Source organism: Oncorhynchus keta, chromosome 6 (assembly GCF_023373465.1).
Source record: "Oncorhynchus keta strain PuntledgeMale-10-30-2019 chromosome 6, Oket_V2, whole genome shotgun sequence".
NCBI lineage: Eukaryota > Metazoa > Chordata > Actinopteri > Salmoniformes > Salmonidae > Oncorhynchus > Oncorhynchus keta.
Window position 1 is genome coordinate 12,990,016 of NC_068426.1, and position 25,488 is coordinate 13,015,503.

A 25,488-nucleotide genomic window follows, 5' to 3' on the forward strand; every position below is an offset into this window, starting at 1 on the left:
AATCAACCTTAAACCTGCTGCCGGAGACAGACCAGCCATCAATCAACCTTAAACCTGCTGCCAGAGACAGACCAGCCATCAATCAACCTTAAACCTGCTGCCCGGAGACAGACCAGCCATCAATCAACCTTAAACCTGCTGCCGGAGACAGACCAGCCATCAATCAACCTTAAACCTGCTGCCCGGAGACAGACCAGCCATCAATCAACCTTAAACCTGCTGCCGGAGACAGACCAGCCATCAATCAACCTTAAACCTGCTGCCCGGAGACAGACCAGCCATCAATCAACCTTAAACCTGCTGCCGGAGACAGACCAGCCATCAATCAACCTTAAACCTGCTGCCGGAGACAGCCATCAATCAACCTTAAACCCAGCCACCAATCAACCTTAAACCTGCTGCCGGAGACAGACCAGCCATCAATCAACCTTAAACCTGCTGCCGGAGACAGACCAGCCATCAATCAACCTTAAACCTGCTGCCGGAGACAGACCAGCCATCAATCAACCTTAAACCTGCTGCCGGAGACAGACCAGCCATCAATCAACCTTAAACCTGCTGCCCGGAGACAGACCAGCCATCAATCAACCTTAAACCTGCTGCCCGGAGACAGACCAGCCATCAATCAACCTTAAACCTGCTGCCGGAGACAGACCAGCCATCAATCAACCTTAAACCTGCTGCCGGAGACAGACCAGCCATCAATCAACCTTAAACCTGCTGCCGGAGACAGACCAGCCATCAATCAACCTTAAACCTGCTGCCGGAGACAGACCAGCCATCAATCAACCTTAAACCTGCTGCCCGGAGACAGACCAGCCATCAATCAACCTTAAACCTGCTGCCCGGAGACAGACCAGCCATCAATCAACCTTAAACCTGCTGCCCGGAGACAGACCAGCCATCAATCAACCTTAAACCTGCTGCCGGAGACAGACCAGCCATCAATCAACCTTAAACCTGCTGCCCGGAGACAGACCAGCCATCAATCAACCTTAAACCTGCTGCCCGGAGACAGACCAGCCATCAATCAACCTTAAACCTGCTGCCCGGAGACAGACCAGCCATCAATCAACCTTAAACCTGCTGCCCGGAGACAGACCAGCCATCAATCTTAAACCTTAAACCTGCTGCCGGAGACAGACCAGCCATCAATCAACCTTAAACCTGCTGCCCGGAGACAGACCAGCCATCAATCAACCTTAAACCTGCTGCCCGGAGACACACCAGCCATCAATCAACCTTAAACCTGCTGCCCGGAGACAGACCAGCCATCAATCAACCTTAAACCTGCTGCCCGGAGACACACCAGCCATCAATCAACCTTAAACCTGCTGCCCGGAGACAGACCAGCCATCAATCAACCTTAAACCTGCTGCCGGAGACACACCAGCCATCAATCAACCTTAAACCTGCTGCCGGAGACACACCAGCCATCAATCAACCTTAAACCTGCTGCCCGGAGACAGACCAGCCATCAATCAACCTTAAACCTGCTGCCCGGAGACACACCAGCCATCAATCAACCTTAAACCTGCTGCCCGGAGACAGACCAGCCATCAATCAACCTTAAACCTGCTGCCCGGAGACAGACCAGCCATCAATCAACCTTAAACCTGCTGCCCGGAGACAGACCAGCCATCAATCAACCTTAAACCTGCTGCCGGAGACAGACCAGCCATCAATCAAATGACAGGATCTGAAGGGTCAACTATTTCATCTCCATCAATGAAATAATTGAGACCATATTAATACCATGACAATAAACCACATGGACATGTTTCTACATTTTCTCCAGAGGGTGCAAGTGTTGCCCTGCAATGTTAGGGTTTAACCCTACCCACATCAACCTAAGCACAAGGTAATGGACCGAATCTACTCTAAAAACCCCAGGCAGCATCACATCACAAAGAACTGCTCTTCATCCCCAGGCAGCATCACCTCACAAAGAACTGCTCTTCATCCCCAGGCAGCATCACATCACAAAGAACTGCTCTTCATCCCCAGGCAGCATCACCTAAAAGAACTGCTCTTCATCCCCATGTGGATGAGATGCATGAACTGTTTCTAGTCCACTATGAATACTTACTTAGAAAGGGACTGTTTTACTTCTGTTACAGTACAAGTCAATCAATCTCAATATTTTGTGTATAATCTCAATATTTTTTTTACATTTGTGTATACCCATCATAGTTCATGAGAGAGGCCATATCAGATTTGAACATTCTGTATCAGTATCAGGTTATGTGCCAAAACATGCTATTGTACATTTTCCTTGTACAACCTAATTTTGTACAACTCCCATTATCCCCAATTACTATGGTAAATATATTACATTTCAGTGTGAAAGCTAAAAGCAAGCAACCTGCACCAAGCTACGTTCACTATTCTGCATAAATGACAACAGGGTGACTGACGCAGGAGGTCAGTTGCAAATGCTTATTTTTATGTGCACTGCAGTTTTGTTCCAGTAGGGGGTGATGTGTCAGTGGTCTGACCATTGATGTGAGAGGAGGAGTCCTGCAAGTCTCAAAGTTTATTTGCCATTGCACAGGATGCAACAGGGGTAAAACAGTACAGTGAAATTCTTACATTGAGAGCTCTCTCCCAAAAATACAGTGATATGAATAATAAAAGAAAATACAATACAAAATACAATTGAGTTAGAAACACGAGAATGCAAGTATATACAGTGGGGCAAAAAAGTATTTAGACAGCCACCAATTGTGCAAGATCTCCCAATTAAAAAGATGAGAGAGGCCTGTAATTTTCATCATAGGTACACTTCAACTATGACAGACAAAATGAGAAAAAAATCCAGAAAATCACATTGTAGGATTTTTAATGAATTTATTTGCAAATTATCTATTTATCCTGCTACTGTCCACTATTACTCCTGTTTATATGTATATATTACCATTAGTACTATATCTATTTATCCTGCTACTGTTCACTATTAATCCTGTTTACATGTATATATTACCATTAATATCTTACAAAAAGTATTTATATATTCCCGCTACCACTGCTGCTCCCGCTACCACTGCTGCTCCCTCTACCACTGCTGCTCCCTCTACCACTGCTGCTCCCTCTACCGCTGCTGCTCCGCTACCACTGCTGCTCCCTCTACCACTGCTGCTCCCTCTACCACTGCTGCTCCCTCTACCACTGCTGCTCCCTCTACCGCTGCTGCTCCCTCTACCACTGCTGCTCCCGCTACCACTGCTGCTCCCTCTACCACTGCTGCTCCCTCTACCGCTGCTGCTCCCTCTACCACTGCTGCTCCCTCTACCACTGCTGCTCCCGCTACCACTGCTGCTCCCGCTACCGCTGCTGTTCCCTCTGCTGCTCCCTCTGCTGCTCCCGCTACCGCTGCTGCTCCCGCTACCGCTGCTGCTCCCGCTACCGCTGCTGTTCCCTCTGCCCTCCCTCTGCTGCTCCCTCTACCGCTGCTGCTCCCTCTACTGCTCCCGCTGCTGCTCCCGCTACCGCTGCTGCTCCCGCTACCGCTGCTGCTCCCTCTACCACTGCTGCTCCCGCTACCGCTGCTGCTCCCGCTGCTGCTCCCCGCTGCTGCTCCCTCTGCTGCTCCCTCTACCGCTGCTGCTCCCTGCTACCGCTGCTGCTCCCTCTACCGCTGCTGCTCCCTCTACCACTGCTGCTCCCTCTACCGCTGCTGCTCCCTCTACCGCTGCTGCTCCCTCTACCACTGCTGCTCCCTCTGCTGCTCCCGCTACCGCTGCTGCTCCCTCTACCGCTGCTGCTCCCTCTACCGCTGCTGCTCCCTCTACCACTGCTGCTCCCTACCGCTGCTGCTCCCTCTACCGCTGCTGCTCCCTCTACCACTGCTGCTCCCTCTACCGCTGCTGCTCCCTCTACCGCTGCTGCTCCCTCTACCGCTGCTGCTCCCTCTACCACTGCTGCTCCCTCTGCTGCTCCTCTACCGCTGCTGCTCCCTCTACCGCTGCTGCTCCCTCTACCACTGCTGCTCCCTCTACCGCTGCTGCACCCCTCTACCGCTGCTGCTCGCCACCACCACTGCTGCTGTCTCTACCACTGCTGTTCCTCTACCGCTGTACACTGTTGTTGTCCTCTGCCGCTACTGCTCCTCTACCACTGCTGCGTTGCCGCTACTGTTGTTGCTGCCTCCGACCACTGCTGTTGTCGTCTACCACTGTTGTTGTCCTCTACCACTGCTGCGTTGCCGCTACTGTTGTTGTCGTTCCCTCTACCACTGCTGTTGTCCTCGCCGACACTGTTGTCTCTACCACTGCTGCTCCTCTACCACTGCTGCTCCCTCTACCGCTGCTGCTCCCTACCGCTACTGTACCACTGCTGTTCCTCTACCACTGCTGCTCCCTCTACCGCTGCTGCTCCTGCCGGCGACTACCACTGCTGCTCCTCTACCACTGCTGCTCCCGCTACTGCTGCTGCCGCCTGTCGTTGCCGCTACCACTGCTGCTCCCGCTACCCACTGCTCCCTCCTCTACCACTGCTGCTCCTCTACCGCTGCTGCTCCCTCTACCACTGCTGCTCCCGCTACCACTGCTGCTCCCTCTACCACTGCTGCTCCCTCTACCGCTGCTGCTCCCTCTACCACTGCTGCTCCCTCTACCGCTGCTGCTCCCTCTACCACTGCTGCTCCCTCTACCACTGCTGCTCCCTCTACCACTGCTGCTCCCTCTACCGCTGCTGCTCCCTCTACCACTGCTGCTCCCTCTACCGCTGCTGCTCCCTCTACCGCTGCTGCTCCCTCTACCACTGCTGCGCCCTCTACCACTGCTGCTCCCTCTACCACTGCTGCTCCCTCTACCGCTGCTGCTCCCTCTACCACTGCTGCTCCCTCTACCGCTGCTGCTCCCTCTACCACTGCTGCTCCCTCTACCACTGCTGCTCCCTCTACCGCTGCTGCTCCCGCTGCTGCTCCCTCTACCGCTGCTGCTCCCTCTACCGCTGCTGCTCCCTCTACCACTGCTGCTCCCTCTACCGCTGCTGCTCCCTCTACCGCTGCTGCTCCCTCTACCACTGCTACCCGCCTCTACCACTCGCCACCACCACTGTTGTTGCTCCCGCTGTTACCACTGCTGCTCCACTACTGCTGCTGCCACTGTTGTTGTCGTTGCCGCCGACACTGTTGCTGCTGCCACTCTGCTGTTGCCGCCGCCACTGCTGCGTTCCCTCTGCCGCCACCACTGCTGCCCCACTGTTGTTGTCTGCTGCCGCCACTGCCGCGCCACTGTTGCTGTCTGCCGCCGCCACTGCCTGCGCCACTCTGCCGCCAACACTGCTGTTGTTGTTGCCGCCGCCACTGTTGTTGCCTGCTACCACTGTTGTTGTCTGCCCGCCACTGTTGTTGTCGCTGCCGCCGCCACTGTTGCTGCTGCCGCCGACACTGTTGTTGTGCTGCTGCCCTCTACCGCTGCTCCGACACTGTTGTTGCTGCCGCTGCCACTGTTGCGTTGCCGCCGCCACCGCCGACACTGTTGTTGCTGCGCCACTGTTGTTGTCGTTGCCGCCGCACTGTTGTTGTCGTTGCCCCGACACTGTTGTTGTCTGCTGCCCTGTTGTTGTCGTTGCCGCTGTCGTTGCCGCTGCCACTGTTGTTGTATCACGCTGCCACTGTTGCGTTGCCGCCGACACTGTTGTTGTCTACCACTGTTGTTGTCGCTGCGCCACTGTTGTTGTCGTTGCCGCCGACACTGCGTTGCCGCTGCCACTCTACGCTGCCACTGTTGTTGTCTGCCCCGACACTGTTGTTGTCGTTGCCGCTGCCACTGTTGTTGTCGTTGCCGCCGACACTGTTGTTGTCGTTGCCGCTGCCACTGTTGTTGTCGTTGCCGCTGCCACTGTTGTTGTCTGCCGCCGACACTGTTGTTGTCGTTACCCGCCGACACTGTTGCCGCCACCACTGTTGCTGCTGCCGCTGCCACTGCTGTTGCGACACTGTTGTTGTCGTTACCGCTGCCACTGTTGTTGTCCTCGCCGACACTGTTGTTGCTGCCTGCCACTGTTGTTACCGACACTGTTGTCGTTGCCGCTGCCACTCCGCCCGACACTGTTGCTGCTGCCGCTGCCACCTGCCGCTGCCACTGTTGTTGTCGTTGCCGCTGACACGCTGTCTGCCGCCGACACTGTTGTTGTCGTTGCCGCCGACACTGTTGTTGTCGTTGCCGCCCCACTGTTGTTGTACCACCGACACTGTTGTTGTCCCTCTGCCACTGTTGTTGTCGTTGCCGCTGCCACTGTTGTTGTCGTTGCCGCCGACACTGTTGTTACCGTTGCCGCCGACACTGCTGCCGCCACCACTGTTGCTGCTCGCTGCCACCACTGCTGCCGACACTGTTGTTGTCTGCCTCCGACACTGCTGCCGCCACCACTGCTGTTGTCGTTGCCGCGACACTGTTGTTACCGTTGCCGCTGCCACTGTTGTTGTCGTTGCCGCCACCACTGTCGCTGCCGCTGCCACTGTTGTTGTCGTTGCCGCTGCCACTGTTGTTGTCGTTGCCGCCGACACTGTTGTTGTCGTTGCCGCTGCCACTGTTGTTGTCGTTGCCGCCGACACTGTTGTTACGTTGCCGCTGCCACTGCTGTTGTTGCTGCCGCCACTGTTGCCCTGCCACTGTTGTTGCCGCTGCCACTGTTGTTGTTGTTGCCGCCGCCACTGTTGCTGTCTGCCGCTGCCACTGTTGTTCCGTTGCCGCCCGACACTGTTGCTGTCGCTGCCGCTGCCACTGTCTGCTGCCGACACTGTTGTTGTTGTTGCCGCTGCCACTGCTGTTGTCTGCCGCCGACACTGTTGTTGTCGCTGCTGCCACTGTTGTTACCGCTGCTGCTGCCACTGTTGCTGCTGCCGCTCTACACTGCTGCCGCCACCACTGTTGTTACCGCCACTGCTGCGTTCCGCTGCCACTGCTGCTGCTCCCGACACTGTTGTCTGCCGCTGCCACTGCTGCTCCCGCTGCCACCGCTGCTGCTGCCACTGTTGTTGTCTGCCGCTGCCACTGTTGCTGCTGCCCGACACTGTTGCCGACACTGTTGTTGTCTGCCGCCACTGTTGTTGCTGCCGCTGCCACTGTTGCTGCTGCCGCCGCCACTGTTGTTGTCGTTGCCGCTGCCACTGTTGCTGTCGTTGCCGCCGACACTGTTGCTTGTCGTTGCCGCTGCCACTGTTGCTTGTCGTTGCCGCTGCCACTGCTGCCGCCACTGTTGTTGTCGTTACCGCCACTGCTGCCGCCACTCGTTACCGCCACTGTTGTTGCGTTGCCGCCACTGTTGTTGTCTACCGCCGACTGCTGCGTTCCCGCTACCACTGCTGTCGTTGCCGCCGACACTGTTGTTGTCGTTGCCGCTGCCACTGTTGTTGTCTGCCGCCGACACTGCTGCTGCCACTGTTGTTGTCTGCCGCCGACACGTTGCTGTCTCCGCTACCACTGCTGCTGCCGCCGACACTGTTGTTGTCTGCTGCCACTGTTGTTGTCTGCCGCCGACACTGTTGTTGCTGCTGCTGCCCTCTGTTGTCCACCGCTGACACTGTCCTCGCTGCCACTGTTGTTGTCTGCCGCTGCCACTGTTGTTGTCGTTGCCGCCGACACTGTTGCTGCGTTGCCGCTGCCACTGTTGTTGTCCCGCTGCCACTGTTGTTGCTGCTGCCACTGTTGCTGCTCCGCTGCCACTGTTGTTGTCGTTGCCGCTGCCACTGTTGTTGTCGTTGCCTCTGCCACTGTTGTTGTCGCTGCTGCCACTGTTGTTGTCGTTGCCCGCCGACACTGTTGTTGCTGCCTTCGACACTGTTGTTGTCTGCTGCTGCCACCTCTACCGCTGCCACTGTTGCTGTCGTTACCGCTGACACTGTTGCCGCTGCCACTGTTGTTGTCTACCGCTGCCACTGCTGTCGTTGCCTCCGCCACTGTTGTTGTCTGCCGCTGCCACTGTTGTTGTCGTTGCCGCCGACACTGTTGTTGTCTGCCGCTGCCACTGTTGTTGTCGTTGCCGCTGCCACTGTTGTTGTCGTTGCCGCCGCCACTGTTGTTGTCGTTGCCGCCGCCACTGTTGTTGTCGTTGCCGCCGCCACTGTTGTTGTCGTTGCCGCCGCCACTGTTGTTGTCGTTGCCGCCGACACTGTTGTTGTCGTTGCCGCCGACACTGTTGTTGTCGTTGCCGCCGACACTGTTGTTGTCGTTGCCGCCGACACTGTTGTTGTCGTTGCCGCCGACACTGTTGTTGTCGTTGCCGCCGACACTGTTGTTGTCGTTGCCGCCGACACTGTTGTTGTCGTTGCCGCTACTGCTGCATGTTTCAGATTATATGTCAATTATGCACATTTTAGGGATTAATGTAAATGTACAGAGGAATTTATGTGCATATATTATTTGGATGAAATTATTTGACCAAATAAAAGCAGATGGGGGTCTTTACTATTTATTAACCTTTATGTGTAATGAAGTCCAGTAAATGCTGAATGATACGACTATACAAGGTCTGTACTGACTTGCCTAGTTCAATAAAAGAGGCTTCGTGGCCCTGGAAGTGCATCCTGCTCCATTTGGAGGCCTCTCTCAGCAGGATCTCAGCCTTGGGCCCCAGGCAGATGGGGAGGCTGTAGTTAGAGAGGACTGCAGGTGTGTGGAGCTTCAGCAGGGCTATGTCGTGGTTGTACAGGCTTGTCGTATCACGGGTGCACGTGATGCTCAGCAACAGCTCCGTCGCCTCTCTGACCTGCATTTTGTGCTCCCCTGCAGAGTGATGTTGTGATCAGATACAAAATCTGAAGAACATTCACACATCCAATCAAATGACCAGTGGATGAAAAGTATGTCACTGTATTCAAAAGAAATAAAAAATAAAAAAGGCCACAAAAGATCACAGTTTTTGATTTCAGGTGGACACCAGCATACATAAACACTCATGGCATCTTTACACTTCACCCCATTCTGGAACGGGTTCGACACTGGTCCCTGTCTGGAAGGGCACACAGTCAGAGACATCACACCAGATAGAACACAGAAACAGAGACATCACACCAGATAGAACACACAGTCAGAGACATCACACCAGATAGAACACACAGACAGAGACATCACACCAGATAGAACACAGAGACAGAGACATCACACCAGATAGAACACAGAGACATCACACCAGATAGAACACAGAGACAGAGACATCACACCAGATAGAACACAGAGACATCACACCAGATAGGACACACAGACAGAGACATCACACCAGATAGAACACAGAGACAGAGACATCACACCAGATAGAACACAGAGACAGAGACATTACACCAGATAGAACACACAGACAGAGACATCACACCAGATAGAACACACAGTCAGAGACATCACACCAGATAGGACACACAGTCAGAGACATCACACCAGATAGAACACAGAGACATCAACAGACACAGTCAGAGACATTACACCAGATAGAACACACAGTCAGAGACATCACACCAGATAGAACACAGAAACAGAGACATCACACCAGATAGAACACACAGTCAGAGACATCACACCAGATAGAACACAGAAACAGAGACATCACACCAGATAGAACACAGTCAGAGACATCACACCAGATAGAACACAGAGACAGAGACATTACACCAGATAGAACACAGAGACAGAGACATCACACCAGATAGAACACACAGTCAGAGACATCACACCAGATAGAACACAGAGACAGAGACATCACACCAGATAGAACACAGAGACAGAGACATCACACCAGATAGAACACAGAGACATCACACCAGATAGAACACAGAGACATCACACCAGATAGAACACAGAGACAGAGACATCACACCAGATAGAACACAGAGACATCACACCAGATAGGACACACAGACAGAGACATCACACCAGATAGAACACAGAGACAGAGACATTACACCAGATAGAACACAGAGACAGAGACATTACACCAGATAGAACACACAGACAGAGACATCACACCAGATAGAACACACAGACAGAGACATCACACCAGATAGAACACACAGACAGAGACATCACACCAGATAGAACACAGAGACAGAGACATCACACCAGATAGAACACAGAAACATCACACCAGATAGAACACAGAGACATCACCAGATAGAACACACAGACAGAACACACAGACAGAGACATCACACCAGATAGAACACAGAGACAGAGACATCACACCAGATAGAACACACAGACAGAGACATCACACCAGATAGAACACACAGACAGAGACATTACACCAGATAGAACACACAGACAGAGACATCACACCAGATAGAACACAGAGACAGAGACATCACACCAGATAGAACACACAGACAGAGACATCACACCAGATAGAACACACAGACAGAGACATTACACCAGATAGAACACACAGACAGAGACATCACACCAGATAGAACACAGAGACAGAGACATCACACCAGATAGAACACACAGACAGAGACATCACACCAGATAGAACACACAGACAGAGACATTACACCAGATAGAACACACAGACAGAGACATCACACCAGATAGAACACAGAGATAGAACACAGATAGAACACACAGACAGAGACATCACACCAGATAGAACACACAGACAGAGACATCACACCAGATAGAACACACAGACAGAGACATCACACCAGATAGAACACAGAAACAGAGACATCACACCAGATAGAACACACAGACAGAGACATCACACCAGATAGAACACACAGACAGAGACATCACACCAGATAGAACACAGAGACAGAGACATCACACCAGATAGAACACAGAGACAGAGACATCACACCAGATAGAACACAGAGACATCACACCAGATAGAACACAGAGACAGAGACATCACACCAGATAGAACACAGAGACATCACACCAGATAGAACACAGAGACAGAGACATCACACCAGATAGAACACAGAGACATCACACCAGATAGAACACACAGACAGAGACATCACACCAGATAGAACACAGAGACATCACACCAGATAGAACACAGAGACAGAGACATCACACCAGATAGAACACAGAGACAGAGACATTACACCAGATAGAACACAGAGACAGAGACATTACACCAGATAGAACACAGAGACAGAGACATCACACCAGATAGAACACAGAGACAGAGACATTACACCAGATAGAACACAGAGACAGAGACATCACACCAGATAGAACACAGAGACAGAGACATTACACCAGATAGAACACACAGACAGAGACATCACACCAGATAGAACACACAGACAGAGACATCACACCAGATAGAACACAGAGACAGAGACATCACACCAGATAGAACACAGAGACATCACACCAGATAGAACACAGAGACATCACACCAGATAGAACACAGAGACAGAGACATCACACCAGATAGAACACAGAGACATCACACCAGATAGAACACAGAGACAGAGACATCACACCAGATAGAACACACAGACAGAGACATCACACCAGATAGAACACACAGACAGAGACATTACACCAGATAGAACACACAGACAGAGACATTACACCAGATAGAACACAGAGACAGAGACATTACACCAGAACACAGAGACAGAGACATCACACCAGATAGAACACAGAGACAGAGACATCACACCAGATAGAACACAGAGACAGAGACATCACACCAGATAGAACACACAGACAGAGACATCACACCAGATAGAACACAGAGACAGAGACATCACACCAGATAGAACACAGAGACAGAGACATCACACCAGATAGAACACACAGACAGAGACATTACACCAGATAGAACACAGAGACATCACACCAGATAGAACACAGAGACATCACACCAGATAGAACACAGAGACAGAGACATCACACCAGATAGAACACACAGACAGAGACATTACACCAGATAGAACACAGAGACAGAGACATCACACCAGATAGAACACAGAGACAGAGACATTACACCAGATAGAACACAGAGACAGAGACATAAACCAGATAGAACACACAGACAGAGACATTACACCAGATAGAACACAGAGAAAGAGACATTACACCAGATAGAACACACAGACAGAGACATCACACCAGATAGAACACACAGACAGAGACATCACACCAGATAGAACACACAGACAGAGACATCACACCAGATAGAACACACAGACAGAGACATCACACCAGATAGAACACACAGACAGAGACATCACACCAGATAGAACACAGAGACAGAGACATCACACCAGATAGAACACAGAGACAGAGACATCACACCAGATAGAACACAGAGACAGAGACATTACACCAGATAGAACACAGAGACATCACACCAGATAGAACACACAGTCAGAGACATCACACCAGATAGAACACAGAGACATCACACCAGATAGAACACAGAGACATCACACCAGATAGAACACACAGACAGAGACATCACACCAGATAGAACACACAGTCAGAGACATCACACCAGATAGAACACACAGTCAGAGACATCACACCAGATAGAACACACAGTCAGAGACATCACAACCAGATAGAACACAGAGACATCACACCAGATAGAACACACAGACAGAGACATCACACCAGATAGAACACACAGACAGAGACATCACACCAGATAGAACACACAGTCAGAGACATCACACCAGATAGAACACACAGTCAGAGACATTACACCAGATAGAACACAGAGACAGAGACATCACACCAGATAGAACACACAGTCAGAGACATTACACCAGATAGAACACACAGACAGAGACATCACACCAGATAGAACACAGAGACAGAGACATCACACCAGATAGAACACAGAGACATCACACCAGATAGAACACAGAGACATCACACCAGATAGAACACACAGACAGAGACATCACACCAGATAGAACACACAGACAGAGACATCACACCAGATAGAACACAGAGACAGAGACATTACACCAGATAGAACACAGAGACAGAGACATCACACCAGATAGAACACACAGACAGAGACATCACACCAGATAGAACACACAGACAGAGACATCACACCAGATAGAACACACAGACAGAGACATCACACCAGATAGAACACACAGACAGAGACATCACACCAGATAGAACACAGAAACATCACACCAGATAGAACACAGAGACATCACACCAGATAGAACACACAGACAGAACACACAGACAGAGACATCACACCAGATAGAACACAGAGACAGAGACATCACGCCAGATAGAACACACAGACAGAGACATCACACCAGATAGAACACAGAGACAGAGACATTACACCAGATAGAACACACAGACAGAGACATCACACCAGATAGAACACAGAGACAGAGACATCACACCAGATAGAACACACAGACAGAGACATCACACCAGATAGAACACACAGACAGAGACATCACACCAGATAGAACACACAGACAGAGACATCACACCAGATAGAACACAGAGACAGAGACATCACACCAGATAGAACACACAGACAGAGACATCACACCAGATAGAACACACAGACAGAGACATTACACCAGATAGAACACACAGACAGAGACATCACACCAGATAGAACACAGAGACAGAGACATCACACCAGATAGAACACACAGACAGAGACATCACACCAGATAGAACACACAGACAGAGACATTACACCAGATAGAACACACAGACAGAGACATCACACCAGATAGAACACAGAGACAGAGACATCACACCAGATAGAACACACAGACAGAGACATCACACCAGATAGAACACACAGACAGAGACATCACACCAGATAGAACACAGAGACAGAGACATCACACCAGATAGAACACAGAGACAGAGACATCACACCAGATAGAACACAGAGACATCACACCAGATAGAACACACAGACAGAGACATCACACCAGATAGAACACAGAGACATCACACCAGATAGAACACAGAGACAGAGACATTACACAAGATAGAACACAGAGACAGAGACATAAACCAGATAGAACACAGAGACAGAGACATCACACCAGATAGAACACACAGACAGAGACATCACACCAGATAGAACACAGAGACAGAGACATCACACCAGATAGAACACAGAGACAGAGACATTACACCAGATAGAACACAGAGACAGAGACATTACACCAGATAGAACACAGAGACAGAGACATCACACCAGATAGAACACAGAGACAGAGACATTACACCAGATAGAACACAGAGACAGAGACATCACACCAGATAGAACACAGAGACAGAGACATTACACCAGATAGAACACACAGACAGAGACATCACACCAGATAGAACACACAGACAGAGACATCACACCAGATAGAACACAGAGACAGAGACATCACACCAGATAGAACACAGAGACATCACACCAGATAGAACACAGAGACATCACACCAGATAGAACACAGAGACAGAGACATCACACCAGATAGAACACAGAGACATCACACCAGATAGAACACAGAGACAGAGACATTACACAAGATAGAACACAGAGACAGAGACATAAACCAGATAGAACACAGAGACAGAGACATTACACCAGATAGAACACACAGACAGAGACATTACACCAGATAGAACACAGAGACAGAGACATTACACCAGATAGAACACAGAGACAGAGACATCACACCAGATAGAACACAGAGACAGAGACATCACACCAGATAGAACACAGAGACAGAGACATCACACCAGATAGAACACAGAGACAGAGACATCACACCAGATAGAACACAGAGACAGAGACATCACACCAGATAGAACACAGAGACAGAGACATCACACCAGATAGAACACACAGACAGAGACATCACACCAGATAGAACACAGAGACATCACACCAGATAGAACACAGAGACATCACACCAGATAGAACACAGAGACAGAGACATCACACCAGATAGAACACACAGACAGAGACATTACACCAGATAGAACACAGAGACAGAGACATCACACCAGATAGAACACAGAGACAGAGACATTACACCAGATAGAACACAGAGACAGAGACATAAACCAGATAGAACACACAGACAGAGACATTACACCAGATAGAACACAGAGACAGAGACATTACACCAGATAGAACACACAGACAGAGACATCACACCAGATAGAACACACAGACAGAGACATCACACCAGATAGAACACACAGACAGAGACATCACACCAGATAGAACACACAGACAGAGACATCACACCAGATAGAACACACAGACAGAGACATCACACCAGATAGAACACAGAGACAGAGACATTACACCAGATAGAACACACAGACAGAGACATCACACCAGATAGAACACAGAGACAGAGACATTACACCAGATAGAACACAGAGACATCACACCAGATAGAACACACAGACAGAGACATCACACCAGATAGAACACAGAGACAGAGACATTACACCAGATAGAACACACAGACAGAGACATCACACCAGATAGAACACAGAGACAGAGACATCACACCAGATAGAACACACAGACAGAGACATCACACCAGATAGAACACACAGACAGAGACATCACACCAGATAGAACACACAGACAGAGACATCACACCAGATAGAACACACAGACAGAGACATCACACCAGATAGAACACAGAGACAGAGACATCACACCAGATAGAACACAGAGACAGAGACATTACACCAGATAGAACACAGAGACAGAGACATTACACCAGATAGAACACAGAGACAGAGACATCACACCAGATAGAACACACAGACAGAGACATTACACCAGATAGAACACACAGACAGAGACATCACACCAGATAGAACACAGAGACAGAGACATCACACCAGATAGAACACACAGACAGAGACATTACACCAGATAGAACACACAGACAGAGACATCACACCAGATAGAACACACAGACAGAGACATCACACCAGATAGAACACACAGACAGAGACATAAACCAGATAGAACACACAGACAGAGACATTACACCAGATAGAGCACAGAGACAGAGACATTACACCAGATAGAACACAGAGACAGAGACATCACACCAGATAGAACACAGAGACAGAGACATAAACCAGATAGAACACAGAGACAGAGACATAAACCAGATAGAACACACAGACAGAGACATTACACCAGATAGAACACAGAGACAGAGACATAAACCAGATAGAACACAGAGACAGAGACATCACACCAGATAGAACACAGCGACAGAGACATCACACCAGATAGAACACAGAGACAGAGACATTACACCAGATAGAACACACAGACAGAGACATAAACCAGATAGAACACACAGACAGAGACATAAACCAGAACACACAGACAGAGACATTACACCAGATAGAACACAGAGACAGAGACATTACACCAGATAGAACACACAGACAGAGACATAAACCAGATAGAACACAGAGACAGAGACATAAACCAGATAGAACACACAGACAGAGACATTACACAGATAGAACACAGAGACACCAGATAGAACACACAGACAGACATAGAACACACAGACAGAGACATCACACCAGATAGAACACAGAGACAGAGACACCAGATAGAACACACAGACAGAGACATTACACCAGATAGAACACAGAGACAGAGACATTACACAAGATAGAACACAGAGACAGAGACATAAACCAGATAGAACACAGAGACAGAGACATTACACCAGATAGAACACACAGACATAGACATAAACCAGATAGAACACAGAGACAGAGACATAAACCAGATAGAACACACAGACAGAGACATTACACCAGATAGAACACAGAGACAGAGACATACACCAGATAGAACACACAGACAGAGACATCACACCAGATAGAACACAGAGACAGAGACATCACACCAGATAGAACACACAGACAGAGACATAAACCAGATAGAACACACAGACAGAGACATCACACCAGATAGAACACAGAGACAGAGACATCACACCAGATAGAACACACAGACAGAGACATTACACCAGATAGAACACAGAGACAGAGACATCACACCAGATAGAACACACAGACAGAGACATCACACCAGATAGAACACACAGACAGAGACATTACACCAGATAGAACACAGAGACAGAGACATCACACCAGATAGAACACAGAGACAGAGACATCAGAGACATCACACCAGATAGAACACAGAGACAGAGACATCACACCAGATAGAACACACAGACAGAGACATTACACCAGATAGAACACAGAGACAGAGACATTACACCAGATAGAACACACAGACAGAGACATCACACCAGATAGAACACAGAGACAGAGACATAAACCAGATAGAACACAGAGACAGAGACATAAACCAGATAGAACACACAGACAGAGACATTACACCAGATAGAACACAGAGACAGAGACATAAACCAGATAGAACACAGAGACAGAGACATCACACCAGATAGAACACAGAGACAGAGACATCACACCAGATAGAACACAGAGACAGAGACATAGAACACACAGACAGAGACATAAACCAGATAGAACACACAGAACACACAGACAGAGACATCACACCAGATAGAACACAGAGACAGAGACATCACACCAGATAGAACACAGACAGAGACAACACACCAGATAGACAGAGACAGAGACATTACACCAGATAGAACACAGAGACAGAGACATCACACCAGATAGAACACACAGACAGAGACATAAACCAGATAGAACACAGAGACAGAGACATCACACCAGATAGAACACACAGACAGAGACATTACACCAGATAGAACACAGAGACAGAGACATTACACCAGATAGAACACAGAGACAGAGACACCACACCAGATAGAACACACAGACAGAGACATAAACCAGATAGAACACACAGACAGAGACATAAACCAGATAGAACACACAGACAGAGACATTACACCAGATAGAACACAGAGACAGAGACACCACACCAGATAGAACACACAGACAGAGACATAAACCAGATAGAACACAGAGACAGAGACATTACACAAGATAGAACACAGAGACAGAGACATAAACCAGATAGAACACAGAGACAGAGACATTACACCAGATAGAACACACAGACAGAGACATAAACCAGATAGAACACAGAGACAGAGACATTACACCAGATAGAACACACAGACAGAGACATTACACCAGATAGAACACAGAGACAGAGACACCACACCAGATAGAACACACAGACAGAGACATAAACCAGATAGAACACAGAGACAGAGACATTACACAAGATAGAACACAGAGACAGAGACATAAACCAGATAGAACACAGAGACAGAGACATTACACCAGATAGAACACACAGACATAGACATAAACCAGATAGAACACAGAGACAGAGACATAAACCAGATAGAACACACAGACAGAGACATTACACCAGATAGAACACAGAGACAGAGACATTACACCAGATAGAACACACAGACAGAGACATCACACCAGATAGAACACAGAGACAGAGACATCACACCAGATAGAACACACAGAGACAGAGACAGACATCACACCAGATAGAACACAGAGACAGAGACATCACACCAGATAGAACACACAGACAGAGACATTACACCAGATAGAACACACAGACAGAGACATTACACCAGATAGAACACACAGACAGAGACATCACACCAGATAGAACACACAGACAGAGACATCACACCAGATAGAACACAGAGACAGAGACATCACACCAGATAGAACACAGAGACAGAGACATCACACCAGATAGAACACAGAGACATCACACCAGATAGAACACAGAGACAGAGACATCACACCAGATAGAACACACAGACAGAGACATTACACCAGATAGAACACAGAGACAGAGACATTACACCAGATAGAACACAGAGACAGAGACATCACACCAGATAGAACACAGAGACAGAGACATAAACCAGATAGAACACAGAGACAGAGACATAAACCAGACAGAACACACAGACAGAGACATTACACCAGATAGAACACAGAGACAGAGACATAAACCAGATAGAACACAGAGACAGAGACATAAACCAGATAGAACACACAGACAGAGACATTACACCAGATAGAACACAGAGACAGAGACATACACCAGATAGAACACACAGACAGAGACATCACACCAGATAGAACACAGAGACAGAGACAACACACCAGATAGAACACAGAGACAGAGACATTACACCAGATAGAACACAGAGACAGAGACATCACACCAGATAGAACACAAGACAGAGACATAAACCAGATAGAACACACAGACAGAGACATCACACCAGATAGAACACAGAGACAGAGACAACACACCAGATAGAACACAGAGACAGAGACATTACACCAGATAGAACACAGAGACAGAGACATCACACCAGATAGAACACACAGACAGAGACATAAACCAGATAGAACACACAGACAGAGACATAAACCAGATAGAACACAGAGACAGAGACATACACCAGATAGAACACAGAGACAGAGACATCACACCAGATAGAACACACAGACAGAGACATAAACCAGATAGAACACACAGACAGAGACATAAACCAGATAGAACACAGAGACAGAGACATAAACCAGATAGAACACACAGACAGAGACATTACACCAGATAGAACACAGAGACAGAGACATAAACCAGATAGAACACAGAGACAGAGACATTACACCAGATAGAACACACAGACAGAGACATAAACCAGATAGAACACAGAGACAGAGACATAAACCAGATAGAACACACAGACAGAGACATTACACCAGATAGAACACACAGTCAGAGACATCACACCAGATAGAACACAGAGACAGAGACATACACCAGATAGAACACACAGACAGAGACATCACACCAGATAGAACACAGAGACAGAGACATCACACCAGATAGAACACACAGACAGAGACATCACACCAGATAGAACACACAGACAGAGACATCACACCAGATAGAACACAGAGACAGAGACATCACACCAGATAGAACACACAGACAGAGACATCACACCAGATAGAACACACAGACAGAGACATCACACCAGATAGAACACACAGACAGAGACATCACACCAGATAGAACACAGAGACAGAGACATCACACCAGATAGAACACAGAGACAGAGACATTACACCAGATAGAACACAGAGACAGAGACATCACACCAGATAGAACACACAGACAGAGACATCACACCAGATAGAACACACAGACAGAGACATTACACCAGATAGAACACAGAGACAGAGACATTACACCAGATAGAACACAGAGACAGAGACATAAACCAGATAGAACACAGAGACAGAGACATACACCAGATAGAACACACAGACAGAGACATAAACCAGATAGAACACACAGACAGAGACATCACACCAGATAGAACACAGAGACAGAGACATCACACCAGATAGAACACAGAGACAGAGACATCACACCAGATAGAACACACAGACAGAGACATAAACCAGATAGAACACACAGACAGAGACATCACACCAGATAGAACACAGAGACAGAGACATCACACCAGATAGAACACACAGACAGAGACATAGAACACAGAGACAGAGACATCACACCAGATAGAACACACAGACAGAGACATCACACCAGATAGAACACACAGACAGAGACATTACACCAGATAGAACACAGAGACAGAGACATCACACCAGATAGAACACAGAGACAGAGACATCACCAGATAGAACACACCAGATAGAACACAGAGACAGAGACATCACACCAGATAGAACACACAGACAGAGACATTACACCAGATAGAACACAGAGACAGAGACATTACACCAGATAGAACACAGAGACAGAGACATCACACCAGATAGAACACAGAGACAGAGACATAAACCAGATAGAACACAGAGACAGAGACATAAACCAGATAGAACACACAGACAGAGACATTACACCAGATAGAACACAGAGACAGAGACATAAACCAGATAGAACACAGAGACAGAGACATCAAACCAGATAGAACACACAGACAGAGACATCACACCAGATAGAACACAGAGACAGAGACATCACACCAGATAGAACACACAGACAGAGACATCACACCAGATAGAACACAGAGACAGAGACAACACACCAGATAGAACACAGAGACAGAGACATTACACCAGATAGAACACAGAGACAGAGACATCACACCAGATAGAACACACAGACAGAGACATAAACCAGATAGACAACACAGATAGACAGAGACACAACACACCAGATAGAACACAGAGACAGAGACATTACACCAGATAGAACACAGAGACAGAGACATCACACCAGATAGAACACACAGACAGAGACATAAACCAGATAGAACACACAGACAGAGACATAAACCAGATAGAACACAGAGACAGAGACATTACACCAGATAGAACACAGAGACAGAGACATCACACCAGATAGAACACACAGACAGAGACATAAACCAGATACATAAACCAGATAGAACACACAGACAGAGACATTACACCAGATAGACATAAACCAGATAGAACACAGAGACAGAGACATTACACCAGATAGAACACACAGACAGAGACATAAACCAGATAGAACACAGAGACAGAGACATAAACCAGATAGAACACACAGACAGAGACATTACACCAGATAGAACACACACAGAGACATCACACCAGATAGAACACACAGACAGAGACATCACACCAGATAGAACACAGAGACAGAGACATACACCAGATAGAACACACAGATAGACATCACACAGATAGAACACAGAGACAGAGACATCACACCAGATAGAACACACAGACAGAGACATAAACCAGATAGAACACACAGACAGAGACATCACACCAGATAGAACACAGAGACAGAGACATCACACCAGATAGAAACACAGACAGAGACATCACACCAGATAGAACACACAGACAGAGACATCACACCAGATAGAACACACAGACAGAGACATCAGATAGAACACAGAGACAGAGACATCACACCAGATAGAACACAGAGACAGAGACATTACACCAGATAGAACACAGAGACAGAGACATCACACCAGATAGAACACACAGACAGAGACATCACACCAGATAGAACACACAGACAGAGACATTACACCAGATAGAAAACAGAGACAGAGACATCACACCAGATAGACATCACACAGATAGACAGAGACATCACACCAGATAGAACACACAGACATAGACATAAACCAGATAGAACACAGAGACAGAGACATCACACCAGATAGAACACAGAGACAGAGACATCACACCAGATAGAACACACAGACAGAGACATAAACCAGATAGAACACACAGACAGAGACATCACACCAGATAGAACACAGAGACAGAGACATCACACCAGATAGAACACACAGACAGAGACATTACACCAGATAGAACACAGAGACAGAGACATCACACCAGATAGAACACACAGACAGAGACATCACACCAGATAGAACACAGAGACAGAGACATAAACCAGATAGAACACAGAGACAGAGACATCACACCAGATAGAACACAGCGACAGAGACATCACACCAGATAGAACACAGAGACAGAGACATTACACCAGATAGAACACACAGACAGAGACATAAACATAGAACACACAGACAGAGACATAAACCAGATAGAACACACAGACAGAGACATTACACCAGATAGAACACAGAGACAGAGACATTACACCAGATAGAACACACAGACAGAGACATAAACCAGATAGAACACAGAGACAGAGACATAAACCAGATAGAACACACAGACAGAGACATTACACCAGATAGAACACAGAGACAGAGACATACACCAGATAGAACACAGAGACAGAGACATCACACCAGATAGAACACAGAGACAGAGACATCACACCAGATAGAACACAGAGACAGAGACATTACACCAGATAGAACACACAGACAGAACACAGATAGAGACAGAGACATAAACCAGATAGAACACACAGACAGAGACATTACACCAGATAGAACACAGAGACAGAGACATTACACCAGATAGAACACACAGACAGAGACATAAACCAGATAGAACACAGAGACAGAGACATAAACCAGATAGAACACACAGACAGAGACATAGAACACAGAGACAGAGACACCACACCAGATAGAACACAGAACACACAGACAGAGACATCACACCAGATAGAACACAGAGACAGAGACATCACACCAGATAGAACACACAGACAGAGACATTACACCAGATAGAACACAGAGACAGAGACATTACACAGAGAACACAGACAGAGACATAAACCAGATAGAACACAGAGACAGAGACATTACACCAGATAGAACACACAGATAGACATAAACCAGATAGAACACAGAGACAGAGACATAAACCAGATAGAACACACAGACAGAGACATCACACCAGATAGAACACAGAGACAGAGACATACACCAGATAGAACACACAGACAGAGACATCACACCAGATAGAACACAGAGACAGAGACATCACACCAGATAGAACACACAGACAGAGACATAAACCAGATAGAACACACAGACAGAGACATCACACCAGATAGAACACAGAGACAGAGACATCACACCAGATAGAACACACAGACAGAGACATTACACCAGATAGAACACAGAGACAGAGACATCACACCAGATAGAACACACAGACAGAGACATCACACCAGATAGAACACACAGACAGAGACATCACACCAGATAGAACACAGAGACAGAGACATCACACCAGATAGAACACAGAGACATCACACCAGATAGAACACAGAGACAGAGACATCACACCAGATAGAACACACAGACAGAGACATTACACCAGATAGAACACAGAGACAGAGACATTACACCAGATAGAACACAGAGACAGAGACATCACACCAGATAGAACACAGAGACAGAGACATAAACCAGATAGAACACAGAGACAGAGACATAAACCAGATAGAACACACAGACAGAGACATTACACCAGATAGAACACAGAGACAGAGACATAAACCAGATAGAACACAGAGACAGAGACATCACACCAGATAGAACACAGCGACAGAGACATCACACCAGATAGAACACAGAGACAGAGACATTACACCAGATAGAACACACAGACAGAGACATAAACCAGATAGAACACACAGACAGAGACATAAACCAGATAGAACACACAGACAGAGACATTACACCAGATAGAACACAGAGACAGAGACACCACACCAGATAGAACACACAGACAGAGACATCACACCAGATAGAACACAGAGACAGAGACATACACCAGATAGAACACAGAGACAGAGACATTACACCAGATAGAACACAGAGACAGAGACATCACACCAGATAGAACACACAGACAGAGACATAAACCAGATAGAACACACAGACAGAGACATCACACCAGATAGAACACAGAGACAGAGACAACACACCAGATAGAACACAGAGACAGAGACATTACACCAGATAGAACACAGAGACAGAGACATCACACCAGATAGAACACACAGACAGAGACATAAACCAGATAGAACACACAGACAGAGACATAAACCAGATAGAACACAGAGACAGAGACATTACACCAGATAGAACACAGAGACAGAGACATCACACCAGATAGAAACACAGACAGAGACAGAGACACAGACATAAACCAGATAGAACACAGAGACAGAGACATTACACCAGATAGACATAAACCAGATAGAACACAGAGACAGAGACATTACACCAGATAGAACACACAGACAGAGACATAAACCAGATAGAACACAGAGACAGAGACATAAACCAGATAGAACACACAGACAGAGACATTACACCAGATAGAACACACAGTCAGAGAGACATCACACCAGATAGAACACACAGACAGAGACATCACACCAGATAGAACACAGAGACAGAGACATACACCAGATAGAACACACAGACAGAGACATCACACCAGATAGAACACAGAGACAGAGACATCACACCAGATAGAACACAGAGACATAAACCAGATAGAACACACAGACAGAGACATCACACCAGATAGAACACAGAGACAGAGACATCACACCAGATAGAACACACAGACAGAGACATCACACCAGATAGAACACACAGACAGAGACATCACACCAGATAGAACACAGAGACAGAGACATCACACCAGAGACATCACACCAGATAGAACACACAGACAGAGACATTACACCAGATAGAACACACAGTCAGAGACATACACCAGATAGAACACACAGACAGAGACATCACACCAGATAGAACACAGAGACAGAGACATACACCAGATAGAACACACAGACAGAGACATCACACCAGATAGAACACAGAGACAGACAGACACCAGATAGAACACAGACAGAACATAAACAGATAGAACACACAGACAGAGACATAGAACACAGATAGAACACACAGACAGA

General features: G+C 47.5%; 1 protein-coding gene across 1 annotated transcript; it reads right to left on the bottom strand.

Moving 5' to 3' along the window:
* Nucleotides 1-5,028: 5,028 nt before the first annotated feature.
* Nucleotides 5,029-8,721, bottom strand: LOC127930828 (uncharacterized transmembrane protein DDB_G0289901-like). Its single transcript, XM_052521758.1, has 7 exons — nt 8,489-8,721; nt 7,448-8,286; nt 6,886-7,312; nt 6,277-6,774; nt 6,018-6,178; nt 5,621-5,868; nt 5,029-5,520 (listed from the first exon to the last, which is right to left on the bottom strand). Exons 1-7 carry the CDS (start codon nt 8,719-8,721, stop codon nt 5,029-5,031), a joined length of 2,898 nt encoding a protein of 965 aa, XP_052377718.1.
* Nucleotides 8,722-25,488: the final 16,767 nt, after the last annotated feature.

Bases quoted from the DNA above. Each gene is read 5' to 3' on its own strand.
- LOC127930828 (XM_052521758.1), bottom strand. From the start codon at position 8,721: ATGCAGGTCAGAGAGGCGACGGAGCTGTTGCTGAGCATCACGTGCACC. The intron at 7,313-7,447 runs GTCGGCGGCAGC...CGGCAACGACAG, and splicing joins TGGCAGCAGACAACAACAGT to CAGTGGTAGCGGGAACGCAG. The intron at 6,179-6,276 runs GTAACAACAGTG...GTACAACAACAG, and splicing joins CAGCAGTGTCGGCGGCAACG to TGGGGCGGCAACGACAACAA.